This window comes from Quercus robur, chromosome 5 (genome assembly GCF_932294415.1).
Source record: "Quercus robur chromosome 5, dhQueRobu3.1, whole genome shotgun sequence".
Taxonomy (NCBI): domain Eukaryota; kingdom Viridiplantae; phylum Streptophyta; class Magnoliopsida; order Fagales; family Fagaceae; genus Quercus; species Quercus robur.
The window spans coordinates 80,877,706-80,898,014 of record NC_065538.1 but is presented as its reverse complement, the minus strand read 5'-3'; the positions used below and the strand labels follow the sequence as shown (position 1 = coordinate 80,898,014).

General features: G+C 36.9%; 1 protein-coding gene and 1 long non-coding RNA gene across 9 annotated transcripts in view; one reads left to right on the top strand and one right to left on the bottom strand.

Moving 5' to 3' along the window:
- The window catches only part of LOC126727320 (G-type lectin S-receptor-like serine/threonine-protein kinase RKS1), a 164,319-nt gene that overhangs the window by 83,085 nt on the left and 60,925 nt on the right, over positions 1–20,309 (top strand). Inside the window, exons 7-8 of one of the 8 annotated variants that reach the window (XM_050432920.1) lie at positions 2,499–2,649; positions 2,749–2,908. In XM_050432920.1, the coding sequence (XP_050288877.1) occupies positions 2,499–2,649; positions 2,749–2,769 (172 nt within the window). In that variant the 3' untranslated portion in view covers positions 2,770–2,908. Of the gene's footprint in view, positions 1–2,046; positions 2,250–2,498; positions 2,728–2,748; positions 2,909–3,035; positions 3,138–3,159; positions 3,651–4,050; positions 4,306–20,309 lie in introns of those variants that run through there. The other 7 variants (XR_007656205.1, XR_007656206.1, XM_050432916.1 and 4 more) reach the window with 7 other exon arrangements.
- Positions 2,498–6,919, bottom strand: LOC126727342 (uncharacterized). The gene is made up of 2 exons (XR_007656221.1): positions 6,862–6,919; positions 2,498–2,949 (listed from the first exon to the last, which is right to left on the bottom strand). It is a non-coding gene; the product is annotated as an uncharacterized LOC126727342 (long non-coding RNA).

Genomic DNA, 20,309 nt, shown 5'->3' with positions numbered 1-20,309 from the left:
CAAAGTATTTGAATTAGTCCAATGATGCTTTAAAAAAAAAAATGGTCTTTATAGAGACTTAACTTTATTTTTCACAATTCTATTTTTTATTGTAAAATGTGTTTTTATATCTGTTAAATATTTGAAAAAGTTTGGCACCAAACATGTTTAAATTTATCTTTTTTCAACCCGTTATGTGGCGATTAAAAAGTCATTGACTCATTAAAAAATTCTTGTCACTAAAACTATACATGAAATGTCTCTTTAGTTGCCACATAATGGGTCAAAACAAAATAGTTTCAAATATGTTTGGAACCTAATTTGTTCCTCCAAGTTTTGGATCATTCTTGTTTTTGAAATTACATTAGTTCAATTGAATAATTTTACTTACATTAGTATAAAATTTGATAATTTTTATAGAAAATGAAACTTTTTAAGAATTTCACTATGAAAATTGTGAAAATGAATTTTATTAATTTTATGAAAGATAGTCATCGAACATAATTTTGATTAAAAATATTAAGCTCTTTTTTTGTTGGGTGTGTGTATATATATAACTTATCAAATAAAAAAAGTGTGTGTATATAATAAAAAAAGCATGTGTATTTATATGTGTGTATGTGGTTGTCTTGATAAATATATTAGTATTGCAACTTGGCCCCCCCAAACGAAATTTCTTGGCTACACCCCTGTTCACCTTGATCTTCTTTATTCTTTTCTCTCTCTGAATTCAACCACACATAGCTCACACCCACGCACTTCCTCATTTTGATCTTCATAGGTAATTTCTCTTAATTTCACCAAAAATCTTCAATATCTCTCTCAGCCCACACCCACGCACTTCTTCACCTTGATCTTCACAAGTAATTTCTCTTATTTTTTGTGTTTATCTTCAGTTTTCAATGTATTTTATGGTTACTGAGATGAGGGTAATTTAGATTATTTTTTGCATTTCCAACGATAATATTGATCAAAAACGCTTTTGTGTTTGCAAAAACTTCTCAAACTTGCCCATACGTTTTGGCTCAACTCTTTGCATTTAGAAATGCAACTATTTTGAGAAATCACGTATTAAAAATTTGAAAATGTTTCAAAACGCCTGACTTTCATTTTTGCTCTCAAAAAGTGCGTTTTGGCTCCTAAAAGCAAAAACAAACGGGACTGAGTTGGAGCTAAATCCTATTTGATAGCTGCTTCTTTGTTTGAAAAAAGTGAGGCGTGTAGTCCTAAAAGAAACAATTTGTCAGAGATGGGTATCAGAAAGAGAAGCCTTCAGAATATTCTCCCTCTCTCTTTTCTAGTAAGAAGACTTAATGCCCACCCACCAACCACCCCTCCAAAAAAAATGTTATTTTAAGTGAAAGACCACTGCACACAAACATGGACCCTGAAACCATGGTCATGCCATTGATTCTGATCATGCTTTTCTTCCCATTTTGCACTTCCGTTGACACCTTAACACCAGACCAATTCATCAAGGATGGCCAGTCTTTGATTTCCAACAAAAATAATTTCGCCTTAGGCTTCTTTAGTCCCGGCAATTCTAGCTACCGGTATCTTGGTATTTGGTTTGTCAAAGTGCCAAATCAAACTATAGTGTGGGTGGCAAACAGGAATGATCCTATTATTGATTCCTCCGGTGTTCTCTCCATCAACCACTATGGAAACCTTGTCCTCCATGACAGTTCTAACCGTCTTCTTTGGTCTACAAATGTGTCTGTCCGGGGGACAACCTCTGTTGCACAGCTTCAGGATTCAGGAAATCTGGTATTGGTCCAAGGCAATAACGGAAAGGCTATATGGCAAAGCTTTGATCAACCTACAGACACACTGCTTCCAGGCATGAGGCTTGGGTTGAATCGAATAACTGGGTTAGACAGGTTCTTGACATCTTGGAAGTCACAACATGACCCCGGAACTGGGGACTACTTCTGTAAGATAAATCCTACTGGCTCTCCACAAGCTTTCTTGTATAAGGGTTCGACTTTATATTGGCGGTCAAGTCCGTGGCCATGGCCCAAATCCTCATCGAGTTTTAAGTATTATTTTGTTAACAACGAAGATGAGGTATCTCACGCCTACTTTTACGATGACGCCTACATCATTTCTAGACAAGTGCTTCATAACTCTGGATTGGTCCAGCACCTTGTGTGGAATGATGGTGATCTTCAATGGAAGGAATACTGGTCAGCACCTAAATACCGTTGTGACAACTATAGACACTGTGGTGCATATGGTAAGTGTGGTCCCGAGTCTGCCAGTTTTAAGAGGTTTGAGTGTACTTGTTTGCCAGGGTATGAACTAGCAATGTTCTCCTAGATGGTGAGATGAATCCTAAAATTTCAGATTTCGGGATAGCTCGTATATTCAAAGGGGACCAAATTCAAGACAAGACAACTAGAGTTATCGGAACATAGTAAGTACACATATGCACACAAAGCCTTGCACACTTTCCACACATATAGAAAATGAAGGCCTATGCAAACTTTAACTCTATTTTTAATGCTATTCACATGCAGTGGTTATATGTCACCAAAGTATGTAATATTTGGGAAATTTTCAACAAAATCAGATGTCTTTAGTTTTGGTGTCATATTGTTGGAGATCATTAGTGGCAAGAAGAATAACATTTCTTATCAAACACACCCTTCCCTAACTTTGATAGGGCATGTAAGTAACAAAAAAACAACAATCTTTTCCATTTGCATTTATAATACAACCTCTTTTGGATAATGCTATAAACCATACAGGTCTGGGAACTGTGGACAGAAGATAGAGCCTTGGATATAGTTGATTCATCGATTATTGAGTCAATTGTTTCTCATGAAGTCTTGAGATGCATTCAAATTGGGCTCTTATGTGTGCAAGAAGATGCAACGGATCGACCAACAATGTTGGCAATTCTTCTCATGCTAAGTTGTGAAACAACTCTTCCTTCTCCGAATCGACCTGCTTTTGTTTTCAAAAGACCTACCAAGGATTTGGGATCTGTCACAAGAGAGGGGTTTTATTCTATAAGTGACATGACAATAACTACGTTTGAAGCTCGCTAAAAGGTAAAGATTGCTGCATCTAAATTGCTTCTATAAGGATTTATGGGAACAATTAACATTTTACTCTGTTTATAAGAACAAATATAATTCTTATTCTTTTTTTCTTCTTTCTTTCCTTTTGTACCAGGTGATCCAAAAGTAAAATATAAGTGTTAGAGAATATAGCGTACTCCAGTGGACTGTACTTTCCCCTAACCTCTGAACATATATATTACTGCAATGCAATCCTCATATGCTAATAAGTAATAATTAAAACATATTAGCGAATGATGTAACCTACAGACAATTTCCTGTGCTCCAGGCATAAGAACTTTTAGGAAAGCTAAAAGGCAAACATGCAGTCTGTGGTGGATAGTACTGTAGGAACAATTATCTTTTAATTTTTCAAGTAAATATCCTCGTCATAATCAAATGACAGGACTGCGTTTACTGTTTATTCTCACTTATTAATAGCATATTTAATCTAATCACCTGAAACCCTTGGATATTTTGATTTTGTAATGTATGTCAATTCCAGGTTTCATAGGCCTAAGATGCAGCTCAAAAGAAGACTGTTGTTTATGAGTAATTCGTAATTTAGACATCCATTCAATCGATTGAAAGATGATTTTTGAGGGATGTTGAATTTGATAGTGGCTCGATGCCTTGAAAATTGTGAAACCAAAATCTAATTATGTTAATTAAGTCGATTGCTACCTTGTTTTTCATTCCGTAGATGACATCATATAAAAGGCCTATTATAGCATGACTTCAACTGAGTTCAACAAGAGGTTTTGAGAGAGAGAGAAAGCCTAAACTTCATTTTGATCAACCTATGATTCAAAAGTCTTTGTTCAACAATGGAGCTGGTATTTTGGTGATCAAGAGCTAAAGCCAGAGAGTCTATTATCTCAATACGTTGCAGCAGAGAACAAATTTTTATGGTGGTCCTCGGAGTAGTTTAGAGGGTCTAATTGTGATCATAGATGCAGATCGTGAGAGAAAGGAGAGAAGGGATTCATAGGGAAGAGTCCAAAAGGTCTGAAACTGGGGTGGGGTCATGAGAAATGAGAGAGAAGGAATTCATAAATTGGTTTTGAGGTGGCTCGTTTGTTTGTTTTAATTTAGTACAAACCCAAAAATAAATTGTCTTATTCTAGCACAAAAACTATAAAAGAAAACAAAGAGATAAACACAGAATCATGGGTTTGTACAATGCCCTTAAGTGTTTGACAATGTCTTTTTAATGGCTTAATGCACATACTCTTCAAAGGGTATGTCTAATTTTAGCCAAGTATTATGCCTCTCACACTTGGCCAAACAAAATTTTTAATTTTACCAAATTATTTATTGATTCACAAAATTGGATTCCCTAGTATAATATGAAGGATTTTAGTGTCCCACTTGAAAGTTTAGTTTTAATTATCTGTACAAGCTATTCAATAGCTACCTAATGATGAAAATTTGTGATCTTTGCTAAGATTTGGTGATGCAAAGATTACAACAGAGAAGAAACTAAGCGAAGAAGAAAATTGAACAGAGGCTATGAAATCTTAACTAACTTGAGATCAACTCTAGCAAACTAAACTGACTCATAACAGCTTTTTTAACAAACTCACTATAACGGCTACATAAGATGACATCATTTAGTGCTTTACACTTAAAAACTTCATCATTTGTACCAGTAGTAATATCACGTGGACAGGCCACTCTGTTTTAATGATGGCACGTGAGGCCTAATAAGAAAACCCATCGTTTGATTATTATTATTATTATTATTATCAAGGTTAAAATGCAAATTACATTTTTAAAATTTTTAGTCATTTAATTTTACCTTCATTTAATTGAGTTTTCTAAATTTAAATGTTATTTAATTTAGATATTTTGTCCAATTCCGTTAAAAAAAATTTCATTAAATATACAATTGACTAATGGAAAAATAATTATCACATAAAAAATCTATAAAATTAATAAATAATTTTATTTTTTTTTATCTGAAAACAATATTTTTAATGTCATTTTTTTGAAAGAAAATTGGATAGAAGACTTAAATTGAATAAATTTGAAAATCTCTGACTCAATTGAACGAAAGTAAAGTTAAATAACTAAAATACCAAATTTGAGATCAATTAGCATTTTAGCCTTTTTTTAAATTCTTTAATATTATTTTTTATGTACATTTATGTTGCTTTACATGTTCCAGTTAATTTAACTAATAAAGTTTAATATGGTTCAGCAAGAGATCTAAGTTCAATCTTCGCTTACACCAAAAACCAATTAGTGTCTTAGTATGATTATAAAGAGCTATCATTTTGAGTAAAAGCCATAGGTTCAAACTCTCTATAAAATATATTTTTAAAAAAAATGTTGCTTTTGTTGGGCCTAAAATGATGTTACTACCACACTATTTGTCACACCCTAAACCTAAAAGGGTCCAAAGCATGAAAAATCAAGCCTTCAAGAGATATTGTAGGGGACTTTTTTTCTTCTTTCCATTTGATAAAATAAATAAATATACTGATCTCTCCACAATATAAGTCAGGGCTCAATGACACACTAACAAACAATACGAACTACAAGTAATGTGTCTCCAAATATACATGAAAATCCAAAACTCTAAATAAATAAACATAAAGTCACAATCCTCTCTAAGATACGTAACCTCAACAGAAACCTCAATAGAAAATCTAGGCCTATCAAGCCCAAGGCAGCCCAACTTCCAATAGAATTAGCTATGGCCTCAAAAAGTTTGCAAGTTGAGTCACCAACAATTTATAGCACAAATCTCCCACTTAGCATAGTACTCTAATCACCACCTACAAACTAAGCTCCACGCCCAACGTATAGCTAATTTATTTGTAAAACTATTGGAGAGTGGAATGAGCCAAAGCCCAGTAAGTAGCATAATTAAAGGGGGCATGGGAAATGAAAGTCTCATGATAATTAGCATTTTTACAAAACACAAAACACATTACACTTTGGGAGTTTCCGCTTAATTTCTGCAAAATCAATCTTCATGGATAAAATGACAAGAATGATTGAAACAGTATAGAACAAAGCTTTTCAAAATATCTCCATGTGAAACTACATACTATATATTGAGAGCAATAATAACACTGTTCCAAAACTAGAAAATCCAACCCAAAGCCAAAACTCAATCGCTGACATAAAGCTAGAAATCATTGCCGACACAAAGCTGAAACTAATCTACCGACACAAAGCCAGAACTCATTGCCGAAACAAAGCCGGAACTAATTCGCTAACACAAAGCCGAAACTTAATAACCATCACAAAGATGGGTGCTAAGATACTAATGTCACACAGACTATAGTATCTAGCCAAGTAATTATCGGGTAATCACATGTCACATCCCAAGGGTAAAAACATAAAGAACTCACAATTTACATGAAATCAAAACATAGTTCAATTTCAAGTAGTTTTACAAAAACCTTTGAAATACCATACCCAATATATTCACAAGGTTCTCAAAACCTTCAAACTCATTTCTTGTCAAGAAAATGTTGTATCAATTTTCCCAAGTATCACAAGTCAAGATAAAAAAATCTTTGAATTTTGCAAATAATACAATAAATCCATAAAATCCATTCTCTAGAATTTAATCAAAGATGCTAGTCTTTCTCATGCTAACAACTCATGCATTTCCCCATATGCAATAAGAAATATGATACACTTTCAATGCTTCATGCATTTTCTATAAATGATTAATAATAATAGTACACATAGTACATTTTAGGAGAGCCATGAATAATGTTCCAAAATAGGTTTAACCATGAAATACTTGAGTGCAATAATAATTATTTTTCAAAAATCCCATTAAGAAGTTACTTACCTCAGAAGGCCAACCAATTTTACCTCAACCGTGCACCATGAAATCAACCAATCCCATCACTGGGTCCATCATAAAAAATCTTAGAACCTAAAAACAAAATGATCAAGCCTATAAATAACAATGTCCATTACAAAGTACAATCAAACTTGTCTCCATAGATCGAAAATGTCCCATAAAATTAAAATTGAGGGCCTAGAGCATAACTTGACTATCGAAAGGCACCTATTCCCAAAGGATACCAAACAAGCATACAAACGATCCAAAGGACCATAACGCAACCAAAGCATTATAATACACTACTGCAAACAATACGCATTCATTAGATAACATAACACATCACTTTAAAAATGAGGTAGCTAATCTCAAGAATTTCTTTTGGGTACCAACTAATAAAACCAAGCCATTATAACAATTCTTATAAATTCCCAAGCATTCACAACAAAACAACCATGTTTAAGTATTACACTAACTCATGTATTAATAATGTCAATACATATTACATCACATAGGAATCAATTATAACATCATCTAATCACTTTCAAAGTTATAAAGCTCATTACATATCTCACAAAGTCCAGCTTTAAATTGAATAAACAACTATAAACAATTAAACCCAACCTCATAACTCAATGAGATAAAATATCAAATACTTGATGTGCAAAAAGCACAACCTCAAGGCACTTAAACTTTTATGGTTCACACTTTCATTACCCATTTGTTTTAAAACAAGTTCATAGCACCTTACCATCAAAATTTCACATACCCACCCCTCCACAACTCCAAGACCTCCAAACCCCGTTACTCAAGACAAAATCGTGATTGGGTGAACGCTCAAGAGAGAAAGGGAGAGGGGTGGCAGCTCGAGAGAGACGTGAATGTGAAAGTGAGGGGGGCCTGACTTAGGGGATGACACCATTTTTTTTTTTTTTACTCTTCTGGTATCGTGGTCAAAAAAGAAATGGGAAAAGAGGATTCGCCGTTATTTAAAAAGTATCAGATTTCACATGAAAGTCAGGTACTCAATGTGTGATTAGTTCAACTCATGTTTTTAAGATTACTTTCACTTTAGGCACACAGTGGGGAGTTTATGAGAGTACTCTCTCTATTGTTCTCCGACATTTTTCTGTGTGTGTTGTGTTTTATTTGTGTGTATGTGATTTATTTATTTAATTGTTTTTGTTCAGTGTTTGTGTGTGTGTGTGTGTGTGTGTGTTTTAGATTGGTAGTAGATTGAGTTGGAGAAGAAACTATGCGGCCGAAGATATAAAATTCGGGGGTTTAGGCCCAATCCTTTTAGTCTTGTCACTTATGCTGAAGGGTGTGAAGGAGCTTGCTTATGCTGTCAAAGTCACCATGGGTCCTAAGGGCTAAGGAATTCTATGGCTACCTAATCACATCATTCTTTAATTCATATTTCTGACTATTGCTATCTATGCAATTCATATCTTAAAAATAAGTTTGATTAGCATTGGTGTTTCTACTCACTTTCGGCCCAAAAATGAATCATTTGTTATATAATAGATATATGTCAAATTGCTTATTGCTTGAGTGCTGAAGATATTTGTGATTTTACTTTTTGTCTGTTTGAGTTAGTGTGATTGAAAGAATTTTAGAATTATTACTTTACAAGTCCTTTTACAGTGTATGGAAATTACTGTAAATATTTACTTCTTATCCACTAAAAAACAAGGGAAAGAATTTTTTTTTTTTTTTTTTTAAAGTAAAGATGCCTGTTGTTTGAAGTTCTCTACATCTGCTTTCTTCATATAACAAATTTTGCAATGGATGATAGATATAGTAGGATAAAAGAAATTATAAAATCCATGTGTTTTAGTTATGCAATACAGTTTACCTTGTCCACTACCTTGAACGTAAGGCTTACATGCCAGATAGTGTATACTTTGATCTCATATGCATGGTTGGGAATCCAGATAGTCTTTTAAATTTTAAAATTGTGCTTCCAATTAGCTGTATTATTTTTCCCTACTTGTCCCTTTTTTTTCCTTTTAGGACATGATTTTCTTACTTTTCTTTTTGTATACAATCAAAGCATTTTTTAGTAGATTGCATAGTGTGTACTAGATTGTAAAGACTATAATAAACTGGAAGTAGGTTGATTCATGGAAGCCATTGAGATTTTCCGAAATGAGGTTAGCCAAAGAACAGCAGAAAGCTCTGGCATGATGCTAAATTTCCAATTACCAGCTCAGGCATCAGGATAGTTAGCTCTGCCTTGATAACTCTTTAGATCCCAATATGCCAATCTCAGCAAATTTTCTGGACAACATAAATGCCATCCTCATCAAACTATCAATTACTCACTCAAGTATGTGCTAAAAGTCAATGAAATTTTAACATGTTATTCAATCCATCCATTAAATTGCACTAAAACTAAACAGAAAGATATTTAAGATTAGGTATTGGGACATTTAATTTGATAGTCATTTTCAGGTAGAAAAGAAAGCCTTCACCGAAATTTGATGCTTTAATTTGATATTTAAGATTATTGTCTTGATGCAATATCCATTTTGATACGCTAGTTTTTTGTTTCAAGAAAGATGCGCTTAGTCCTAAAAGGAGAAGACAGGGACCAGAGAGAGAAGACTTCATAATTCTCTCTTTCTCACGGCAGGAAGACTTCATAATTCTCAATCAAACCAAATGTCAATATTTTTTGCCCCAAACCCCCAAAAAATGTTATTTTAAGTGAAAGACCAATCACACAATCATGGATGTTGAAAAACTGATCATGTATTTGATTCTGATCATTCTTTTCTTCCCACCTTACATTTCCCTTGACACCTTAACATCAGACCAATCTATCAAGAATGGCCAATCTTTGATTTCCAATAAAAACAATTTTATCTTAGGCTTCTTCAGCCCTGGCAACTCTAGCTATCGATATCTTGGTATTTGGTATGCCAAAGTGAAAAAACAAACTGTGGTATGGGTTGCAAACAGAAATGATCCTATTAGTGATTCCACTAGAGTTCTCTCCATCAACCAATCTGGAAACCTTGTGATAGGCCAAAAACGAATTGACCCATTGTGATAAATTAATTGATTAATTGGCCAAGTATATTAATTAATCAAATTAATATATAAACGCGTGGTAGTACAAACAAATCACCAATTAAACTAAGTATGCAGCGGAAAATAAATTGGTACGGTAATTTGTTTACGAATGAGAAAAATCAACACGGCAAAAACCCCATCGGGTGATTTTAAGGTCACCACTCCCGAAATTTCACTATTATCACAACAAGCGGTTACAAGTAAAGGAATCTCAGTACCTTATACTAACCTACAGTTGAACCCTTACCTCAATACCCAATTGAACTTGTTTTGTAGTGATAATTTCTCTTTTTGATGCATGGCTCCCAATACATAACTAACCAATTGCATGGATCCCGGTACGCGACTTCAATCACCAACTAGAGAAGGTTGTTGGCTGCAAAATTCTTCAACTCATCCCAACGATGAAGATCTAGAAGATGCTTAGTCGCAAAACCCTACGGTGCACAAACACAACAATTTCTTCACAAGAACGATGAACTAGGGCAAATTCTGTCTCTAGTCACAATTTGTTTGAACAAACTTTGTTCAACACTTGTGCAACTTGTGAACACTTTGACGGCCCTTAAAATAATTCTTTTATATGTCTAAGGTTGTAAGAAAAGAAAGCCCAAACACATAATCACGGATTGAAGTCAAAACAGAACTGAAAATCTGTTTTTCGTAAACCTCGACAAGTACCCTATCTGTCGAGTTGCTGTCGAGCCATGGGGCTGAAATCTCTTTAAGCTTGATAGATGGCTAGCTATCAGGCTTTAATGACAGACACTTTTCAGCTTGAATCTTGGACAAACTTACATGGCTTCAACACTTGATCTTGAAACAAAGTTTCTTGAAGTATTAAATACATTCTAAATCTAACAAAATACAAGTAAAGTGCATTTTGTCAAAGGATTAGCCATTTACATAAAATAATGACATATGTTCCTAACATGTGAATCACATTTGTTCTAACAATCTCCTCCTTTGGCAATCTGTGACAAAACCACAACAAACAAATGAACATATGAGAGAAGTCATAAATCACTCAACTCATATTCACTTGTTAAATACAATAAAATCTATCATAACACAAACTCTTGAAAAACTTTGCAAGAAGAGAATTTATAGTAAGTAGACTTTGACAATCTATATTTCTGAAACACTTTAAACAAAACTCATCAAAGCATCTTTGTGTGAAACAAAAATAATAGATTGCATACAAGTAATAAGAACCATGTGTATAAAGAGAGAAAAAAAAAAAAACAACAGGTGTAAAGGTAGGTGAAAGAAACATACATCAACATATAAAGAAAATAAGTACAATGCATGTCAATAATGGTCACAAGACCCATGTATAAGAATAAATGTATCTAAAATAGAGAAAAGAAAAAGATACATGTAATCCTCATTACATCCCTCAGATAACAAGACTCCCCCTAACAAAATGGTCCTATACTAACTCTCCCCCTAAGAATAACTACTCTCATATCCAAAACTACTCCCCATTTTTGTCATAAGTGACAAAGGGTAATAGTGTCAAGTAGACATCTCATCAGTAGAGTTAGCATCTCCATCATCATCATCAGAAGCATCATCGTCATCACCATCATCATCATCCTCATCCTCAGAATCAAAATCCACGAGAGGAGGTGGAGGAGAAGCCTCAGGAACAAAGCCACTTACGATCGCCTACCATCGTACAATACGACCGACACAAACGTTCACCTGATACAGCTCTATAGAGAGTGTATCAAGACAAGTATCCATGCGCTGCAGCTACGCCATGATGTCCCCAAGTGACACATTGCTCGTAAAAGAGGAGGAAGCAGATGTGGATGGAGCAAAACGAGATGGAGCCGAACAGGAGGGAGGAGCTGTTGAATCCGACTGTCGTGACCTAAACTGCACCTTGCTACATTTAACGATAGTAGCATCTATGGCACATATGACAGAAAAGTGGGCGGAAGAGGGAAAAGGAACAAAAAAATGGCAAAAATTCCGCATGATAGCCGAAGGAAAAATGAGCTTATCACGGGTGGCCATATCCTTAAACACATCTATAATAGAAAGAATAAAATGTAAAGGAAAATCTATAGTGAGGTACTCTAACAAAGAAAGCAAAAATCGAGCACGAGGCTCTGTAATAGAGTTATAGTGAAAGAGTGGGTGCAAAAAAAAAAAGTCATCACTATGTTTATGAATCTAGGACCTTTAGCAAAGGCCTTACATGGTGTAAACTGACAATCACCCCAATCAGAAGGGCGCTCGCAGAAAACAGAGATCATCTTGTCTTTGGACACAGTCCTCAGACGCTCACATCCGGGGTAGTCAAGATGCTCTACCCTCAGAACATGGAGCACATTCGCAACAAGCTGCCGTGTGACAACAATGCACGTACCTCGAATGTGAGTATGAAAGAGAGGTACTAAGGAATCAAGTCCATGCATGTTAGAGTAAAACTCCTGGATCAACATGGATGGACATGTGACCGGGACATCACATAGTGACTCCCAACCCCGACTGTGAATGACATTGGGAAGGTCAGTGTCAACGAAATCCGCCAAAATGACTCAGCGTTCTGAATGAACACCCCGTTGAGAAAAGTTCTCCGAGAAGTCCTTTCAGGCATCCTTATCATGAAACCAGATATGAGAAGGAGTAAAATCAGAGGAAGATGATGCCCCAAAATGAAAAGGGTTCTGGGACGAAGAGGATTTACGTTTTGGTGCCATAAACACGACTAACGTAAACAAAAAAAGAGAGGGAGAGAGAGAGAGAGAAAGACAATCAAAAAAGCCCCAACACATTTCAAATATAACAAGTATATTGAAAATAGAGCACGTATGCATGAAGAATGCATGAACATGTGACATGTAAAAGAAATTGTATCATGGGCTCAGCCCAATCCAATCCTACCAGCACACATTCAATTTGCACACAACTAAATGCATGATAATATTGTTATAATGCACATGAAATGCAATGCATGAAGTTTTAAGATCACATAAGCAAATCCCAACCCAAAAATTTCACCAAAACTTCATTAATTTTGAAAAATCCCAAAATTTTTCAAAAACCTCAAAACCTAGGTTTCGAAACATGAAAATGCATGAAAACGAGAGATTCGAAGCTTACCAAGTGAAAAAAAAAAAAAAAAAAAAAAAAAAAAAAAAAAAAAAAAAAAAGGAAAAAAACTAGTAAAAGCTTAAAGAAACCTTGAGGAAGAATTTTGGAGTGAGTGAGAGAGGTTTAGGAAGAGAAAACATGAATCTATTGAGAGAGAGATCGAGTGAAATGAAAAACCGAACCTCACAGAACCTATATATAGAGGTTCAGTAAATCTCGACCAATAAAGGTGTTAAGAGGTGTCGAGACATCTGTCAAGGAAGGTGTCAAGAAAAATAACGTCGACAGATGCAGCCGTCGAGAAGGTGTAGAGGAACAAAGCAAAGACACAAGAACAGAAGCTCGATCAATCCACCAGCTGTTGAGAGGCTATCAAGGATCCAGGAACTTTCTCAATCGATTCACCTAGCTGTCAAGGATCTGTCGAGATTGCGATAAGAAAAAGCTTAACTTGGGCTTCCACACCTACGTGGCTTGGGAGAAGGATGTTATGCTCGGCCCGGTCTACAGTATCCCCCGAGCCAGTAAACGTTTGCTTGGCAACTCTTTGCCTCTTCTGGACCTGTCCAATTTGAGGAAGAGGTGGGGAAGGAGGCGCTTGACTTTGGCTTTGAGGGGGTGGCTGCTGCATGGCTTGTCTCGCGCTGGGCACGAAATAGTCTATTGTCATAGTCCTCCGGGTCACCATATCTTCACTAAGGTAGGGTTCAGTATCTGAAAGGTCGGTTATGTCAACAAAAAATTGGTCGGCTTCCTCTACGGGAGCCTCAGGTTCAGCAAGTTCCTCTGGCTGTGCGAGTTCTTCTTGGACAAGAGCTTCTTCTTGAACAGGTGCATGGGCAAGCTCTCGGAGACACCGGTACACATACTTCGCCAACTCATCCCCAATGGTGTAAGTTCGTCCGAGCAAGTGTATCGCCTACCCAGTTCTCGAGCTTCTCCAACTATAAATTTCGACAGAAGGAAGTTCGCGTGCCGAACGTCAATGTATGACAAAAGGGGGCTATCAACCAAGAGTGCTTATTTGAAGGACTACCAGGTGGAATAGATAGGTTCAACTTTGAGAATTAGATGTGATGCTCGGAGCTGTCTGTCCCAATGAACGCAAATCTTGGACCGAAATACAAAATTCAGGTCCCTGATGTGAACTGTCCTGATATCCGGGACAAACACTTTACCCTTTGCAAAAAGAATATATATGTATATATATATACACACACATTCATACAAGAAAATGAGATACAATGTCAGTGTCCAAATAGATAAAACTACCACAATTAGAAAGACAGTTAAGTTAGAGATCGGTACGAACCTACTTCACGCCGTGAGAGGGGGGGATTTCTCCGGCAAACCAATTTCCGCGCACCTGGACGAACTCCCCGATTGAATTCCTATTTGAATTAGGTAGGCATGATATCAGCCATACTCGTGTATCTCTAACTTTTAAGTATAATTGGTATTCTTATTTCCACAAAAACTATACATGTGGTTTATATCATGATGGTCCAATTGTAAATCAAATGTATGGTTCAACCTACTAACACAACTAACTACCCGGTAAAAATTGGGGAGGAGTTAGTCGAGGCACAGCTCATAATACTTAAGTGTGCTAACTAAGAAAGGATCCACGGGAAACCTAACCCCACCCTCTAGAATCGCCATTAAGGGGAAAAAAGCAGTACCATGCCCTCTGTGGAGAGCAATTGCAATTTCGCTCTCATGGCAGTATGCCACTTCCACATCATCGGGGATATCAAACTTTTGCTTAAATATGGCTAAAGATGCCGCAGTATCCAGAAGAAAGGCAAAACCCATTCTAAAGTCTAATACTGAAGGAAGAAACTCGAAGAAAGAAGCTGAAGTAAGAGGAGGGGGTAGAAAACTTACTTTGGACTCTAGGGAAGAAAGGGTCTCTGGATTGGTGAGTAAGTGCACAAATGAATGCTCGGCAGAGAGTAAGCTCAAGAAATAAGGAGTGAAAAACTGAAAGAACCTTTTGTAATGAACTATTAATAGAGGCCAAAAGAGGAAAGAGAGAGATGTTTAATTAGCAATAAAGAGGCACGATTAACGAAAAACTCTACGAATGCCAATGACAACCGACATGCGCGTCACCTCGATTCATGAACCGTCAAGTAATAATGACAACTGAACCTAGCACCCCGAAACAGCACGTCTTTTGGGAGCATTAATGGGTTGTCATAACCACCCAAGTCTCTACATGTTAAATCTCCTCAAACGAGAATGCCTTTTAAGTTCCTTGATTCTTCTCGGTAGCCGGGCATGAATTAAGGGGGGGGCTAATGTACGGCACCGAGGTATCCAGATCCAATTGGGCCTTGGATTTAGAACCAACAGCATAGCCCACATCTTCAATCTCTTTCTACTCAACCCTCACAAACTACAAGCACAAGTTTCATCACCTGACCATTGCTGGGCAAAACGCTCCCGAGTAATAAAGAAAGACTAATGTCTAAACACACCATAGCATGCTTGGCAGTTCCCAGGAAACATCACTTCCGAGCATTCCTACTTGAGTTGGAACCAAGTTCCAAGGTCACATTCACCACATTCCACCTAGGGATGGCAATAAGGCAGGGCGGGGCTGAAGGATGGGGTCTTTGTCCCCGCCCCGCATGGTTTTGTCTTGCCCCATCCCCGCCCTGCCCAGCATGACGGGAAATACTTTATCACCTCATCCCCACCCGTTGGGGCCCCACGAAGCCCCGTCTCACCCTGTAAAACTCTACTTTTTGTTAATTTTCCCTACAACTAGTACAATTTTTTTAATGAAACCTATTTCATTAATAAAAATATACTTGAAATTACAACTAAATTTATTCCATCAAATCAAATCAATTTTTAGAAAAAAATTGAATAATATATCCAAGTGTTTAACAAGACAATCATTAAAAAATAAATAAATAAATAAAAATCTCATAGTATAACACTACAAAATAAAGGTAGAGAATCACATTGGGTAGAATAAAATATATTAATATTAATATGTTTGTTTAAATAGTAAGGTTTTAGGGTATGAAAATTTTACAATTATAACCTTTAGTAATGCGAGGCGGGGTGGGGACGGGGAGGGGCGGGGCAGGGTGGGTCTAAAAAGCCTAAACCCATCCCCGCCCCGCCCCGTGGTGCGGGGCTAAAATCTTGCCCCATCTCTACCCCACCGCCTTTATGGGGCGGGGAAAATTCACGCGGGGCAAAGCGGGGAAGAGCGGATTAAGCAGGGTTGGGAAAAATTGTCATCCCTAATTCCACCTCCACCTAACCGCCCATTTACAACTGATGATATTGGACCCCCAATTGCACTAACTATGGTTGTAATCATGGTCTCTCCACTAATCCAGAGCTATAAATATAAGAAAATGGAAAGGAAAAAAGGTTGTTGAAAGGTTTACAAAAAATAGAGAGTAGAGAGAAACAATGATTCTGAAAGAGAGAGGAGTATCTACGTTGAGTCTCTGTGCCGAAAACGACCCAAAGTAGGAAATCCTAAGCCCACCTTACAAGTAAGTTGTGAGCTCAAGTGAGGTCAGACCCAACAGTTTCACCTCCGGCATGCACAATGCTAAATTTTAAATTTTCTAGCACCTTGCTATAGTAAGATGTTATTACTAACACCTTACTATAGCAAGTTGCTACTCATTTTTTATTATTCTTTATTCACCTTCTCTCTCTCCCCTCGATCTCACTCTTTGCTCTCTCTCAAAAAGAATAAAAAATGATAAATAAATAATATTTCAATAAAGTGGTAAAGTGATGTATTAAATACTATAAAGATGATTTTCTAGATACTAGGTGTTTGTTTGGATTCAGCAGCCACGTTTTGCGTTTCAGCATTTTGCACTTTTTTTTTTAACCAACGCATCTCATGAACAGTGCAAATAGGCAAATGAACAGTGATTTCATTAATGAACTGTAACCGAAATATATATTTTTTAGTGTTTTCAGTTTTCAGCAAAATAAGTGGTATCTACTAAAATTTTTTAGACTCTTGATGAAAATGTTCTTAACAGGTGGAACGGTGGAAGAGGGTTAAAACTTAAAAGGCTAGAACATTCTATTTTTATTGTTAGTCACCTGGGGCTCAAAAAAACAAAACAAAGAAAAAAAATTCAAATTTTAAAACAGAACAAACAAAAAATTTTAAAACAGAGGACATAGCATTAAGGAGGCTAAAAAGTACATTACTTGTATAGCACATAAATAAAAAGGTAAAGGCAGATTGGCAGGACCGAAAACCCACCGAAAGAAAAGAAGAAAAAGAAGAAGAAGATTAAAAAAAAAAAAAAAAAGAACAAGAAGGGTCCGAAAACCACAAGAAGAAGAAGAAGAAGAAGGAGGAGGAGGAGGAGGAGGAGGTAGGATTTTTTATCTCCTTCTTGTTTAACACCTTACTACCGCACCATTCCCAATATATATATATATATATATATATAATTTTTTTTTCTCTTCTGGTATCGTGGTCAAAAAAAGAAATGGGAAAAGGGGATTCGCCGTTATTTAAAAAGTAAACGATTTCACATGAAAGACAGGATTTTAGGTACTCAATGTGTGATTCTAAGTAGGGGTGTACGCTGTTCGGTAGGCTCAGTGTTTTGCCAAATTTATTATCGAACCGATAGATGTCGTTTTTCTTATAATTAGAACTGATGCATGCCGCTTAAAGTCGGTTTTTCGACATATTGTGGTGCGGTTTTTTTGCGGTCGGTTTAATTGGTTTGGTCGGTTTGAAACTTTTTTTTTCAGACAACACAAACACAAAAGTAAAAACTAAAAACATCACAAATAATTTTTCACAATAACTTGCCATACAAGAAAACATATTCCAACTCATACTTATACAAGTTATACTCAATTACTCATTACTCAACATTACTCAATTAGGCAATCAGGTCCAACAATGAAAAAGCCAATACAATAAGAAAAACCCAAATTTAATTTAATAACTAAATAAAATAAATAAATAAACGAAAACATGAGTAAGAGGCCAAAGTAAGAGAGAGAAACGAAAAATGCTGAAAGCCTGAAATGGTCAGATTGAAAAAGAAATATCACCCGATGAAAAATGCCAAAAATGCCAGAAATATCACAAATGCTAAAAATCAAATTGTTGAAAAATGCCAAGAACAAAAAACGTTAGATAGATCATAGTTCACAGACGGACTTGGACAGTTGGACTCAAAGTGAGAGAGAGAATCTTTAAAATGGCATGGTGAGAGATGGAGAGTGGAGACATGGAGTTACCGATGGAGTGGCTGCTGGCAGTGAGGCGGTCAGCCGGTGACTGGTGAGGTGATGAGAGAGAGACATGGCAGGCAATGACTCGAGGAGAGTCATCACCCAGCAAAGCCCACAGGCAAAAGAGAGACTGAGAGGGTTAAGGAGGAAGACTGAGAAAATAACGAATTTATACCTGGGAGTTAGGGCTAGGGTTGTGCACAAAACGTCATCATTTTCTTTCTTCTTCTTTTTTTCTTTTATTTATTTATTTAACTAAGTGAAATGACGCAGTTCTGAGATATATATATATATATATATATTAGATTTATCGGTCGGTTCGGTTTTTTGAATCGGTTTCAGACTTGCATTCTGACTTCTGTACCGCACCAACGTCGGAACTGGGGTTCCCCTCCGTTCACCGGCCTCAGCTCCATCGGTCGGCTCCAGCGACGATGCGGTATTGTCGGCGCTGATCAGTTGGGTCGGTGCTGGTCGGTTTGTGCACACTCCTAATTCTAAGTTCAACTCAGAGCATTTGCAGCAGTGGAGCTAAAAAGCTATAATGCTATTTTAGCTCCACTAATATAGCAAAAGAGGCTTGCAGCAGTGGAGCCATACCAAAAAAATTTAGCTGATTTGCTACAGTGCACATCTATCTATAGATGTGCACTGTAGCACTCATCTATAAAAAAAAAATAATTTTTTAATTCAACACCGGATTAAAATAATAAAAACAGACTTTACTTTTTTCATTCTTTCATCCTCTCTCCGTGCACTCTGTTTTTCATTCTCTCTCCGTGCACTCTGTTCTCTCAACCTCTCATCTCTCTCAAGCTCTCATCTCCCAGCCATATTCACGCCGTCGCCGTCGCCGTCTCAGCCGAGCCTACGCCGTCGCCGTCTCCGTCTCAGCCGAGCCTACGCCGTCGCAGTCTCAGCCCACGCCGTCGCCGTCGCTCCTTACCACCATTCTTCCTTTGTTCAACCTCACGCCTCCTTCACCAGCCTCTCGTTCACGTCCTCGCCTTCGGCGAACGACACCAAAGGGCACCGCAGGAACACGAACCGGCTAAACGGCGTCGTACTGGTGAAGAAAATCCACTCCCCGACATCGGAATCGCCTCGATGTCTCAGCCGATCCTTGGATTGGCGGTGGAGAGCGAAACCGCCGGCGTAACCGAGCGCCGGAGCGATGAATCCAAGGAATTGAAGGAAGGGAACCGAGAAACTAGGGATTGGAAGAGGTCTTCGAACTCGAACTGGGAACAACGGAGGAGCGAACTATCGTCGTTTGCTTGAGCCTTGATTTGGGTTTTGTTTGTTTTTTTTTTTTTTTTTTTATCTGCTGTGGACTGCTGCTGCTGCTGGTGGTGGTGGTGGTTGAGGATGTTTGTGTTGAGTGGTGGTGGTGGAGGATGTTTGTACTGTATCGTCGTTTGCTTGAGCCTTGATTTGGGTTTTGTTTTTTTTTTTTTTTTTTTTTTTATTTATCTGCTGTGGACTGCTGGTGGTGGTGGTGGTGGTGGTGGTGGTGGTTGAGGATGTTTGTGTTGAGTGGTGGTGGTGGAGGATGTTTGTGCTGTGTGGTGGTGGTGATATATTATTTTATTATTGTAAAAATATTATTATTTTATTAGAGTAGAAATATTATTTTATTGTGATGAATATATTATTTTATTGTGTTGAAAGCTAAAATAGATCCACTGCTGTAGTATGTGTGTAGGTAAAATAGATAAAGTAACTTTTGGTGGAGCTAAATTGCTAAAATTTTAGCTCCACTGCTGTGGATGCTCTCATGTAGTCAATTATGTTATCCTGTTGAGTTTGACTGATCAATATAAGAAATTACAAAATCCGTGTCTAATATAAAATTGATGCTTGAATGCCTCCTGTCCCTAGACGCAATTCTGGTTGACTTGTGATGCTTGGCTCATTGAGTTGGAGCAAAATCCTTTTTGATAGGCTGCTTCTATGTTTGAAAAAAGAGAGGCGTGTAGTCCTAAAAGAAACAATTAGTCAGCGATAGG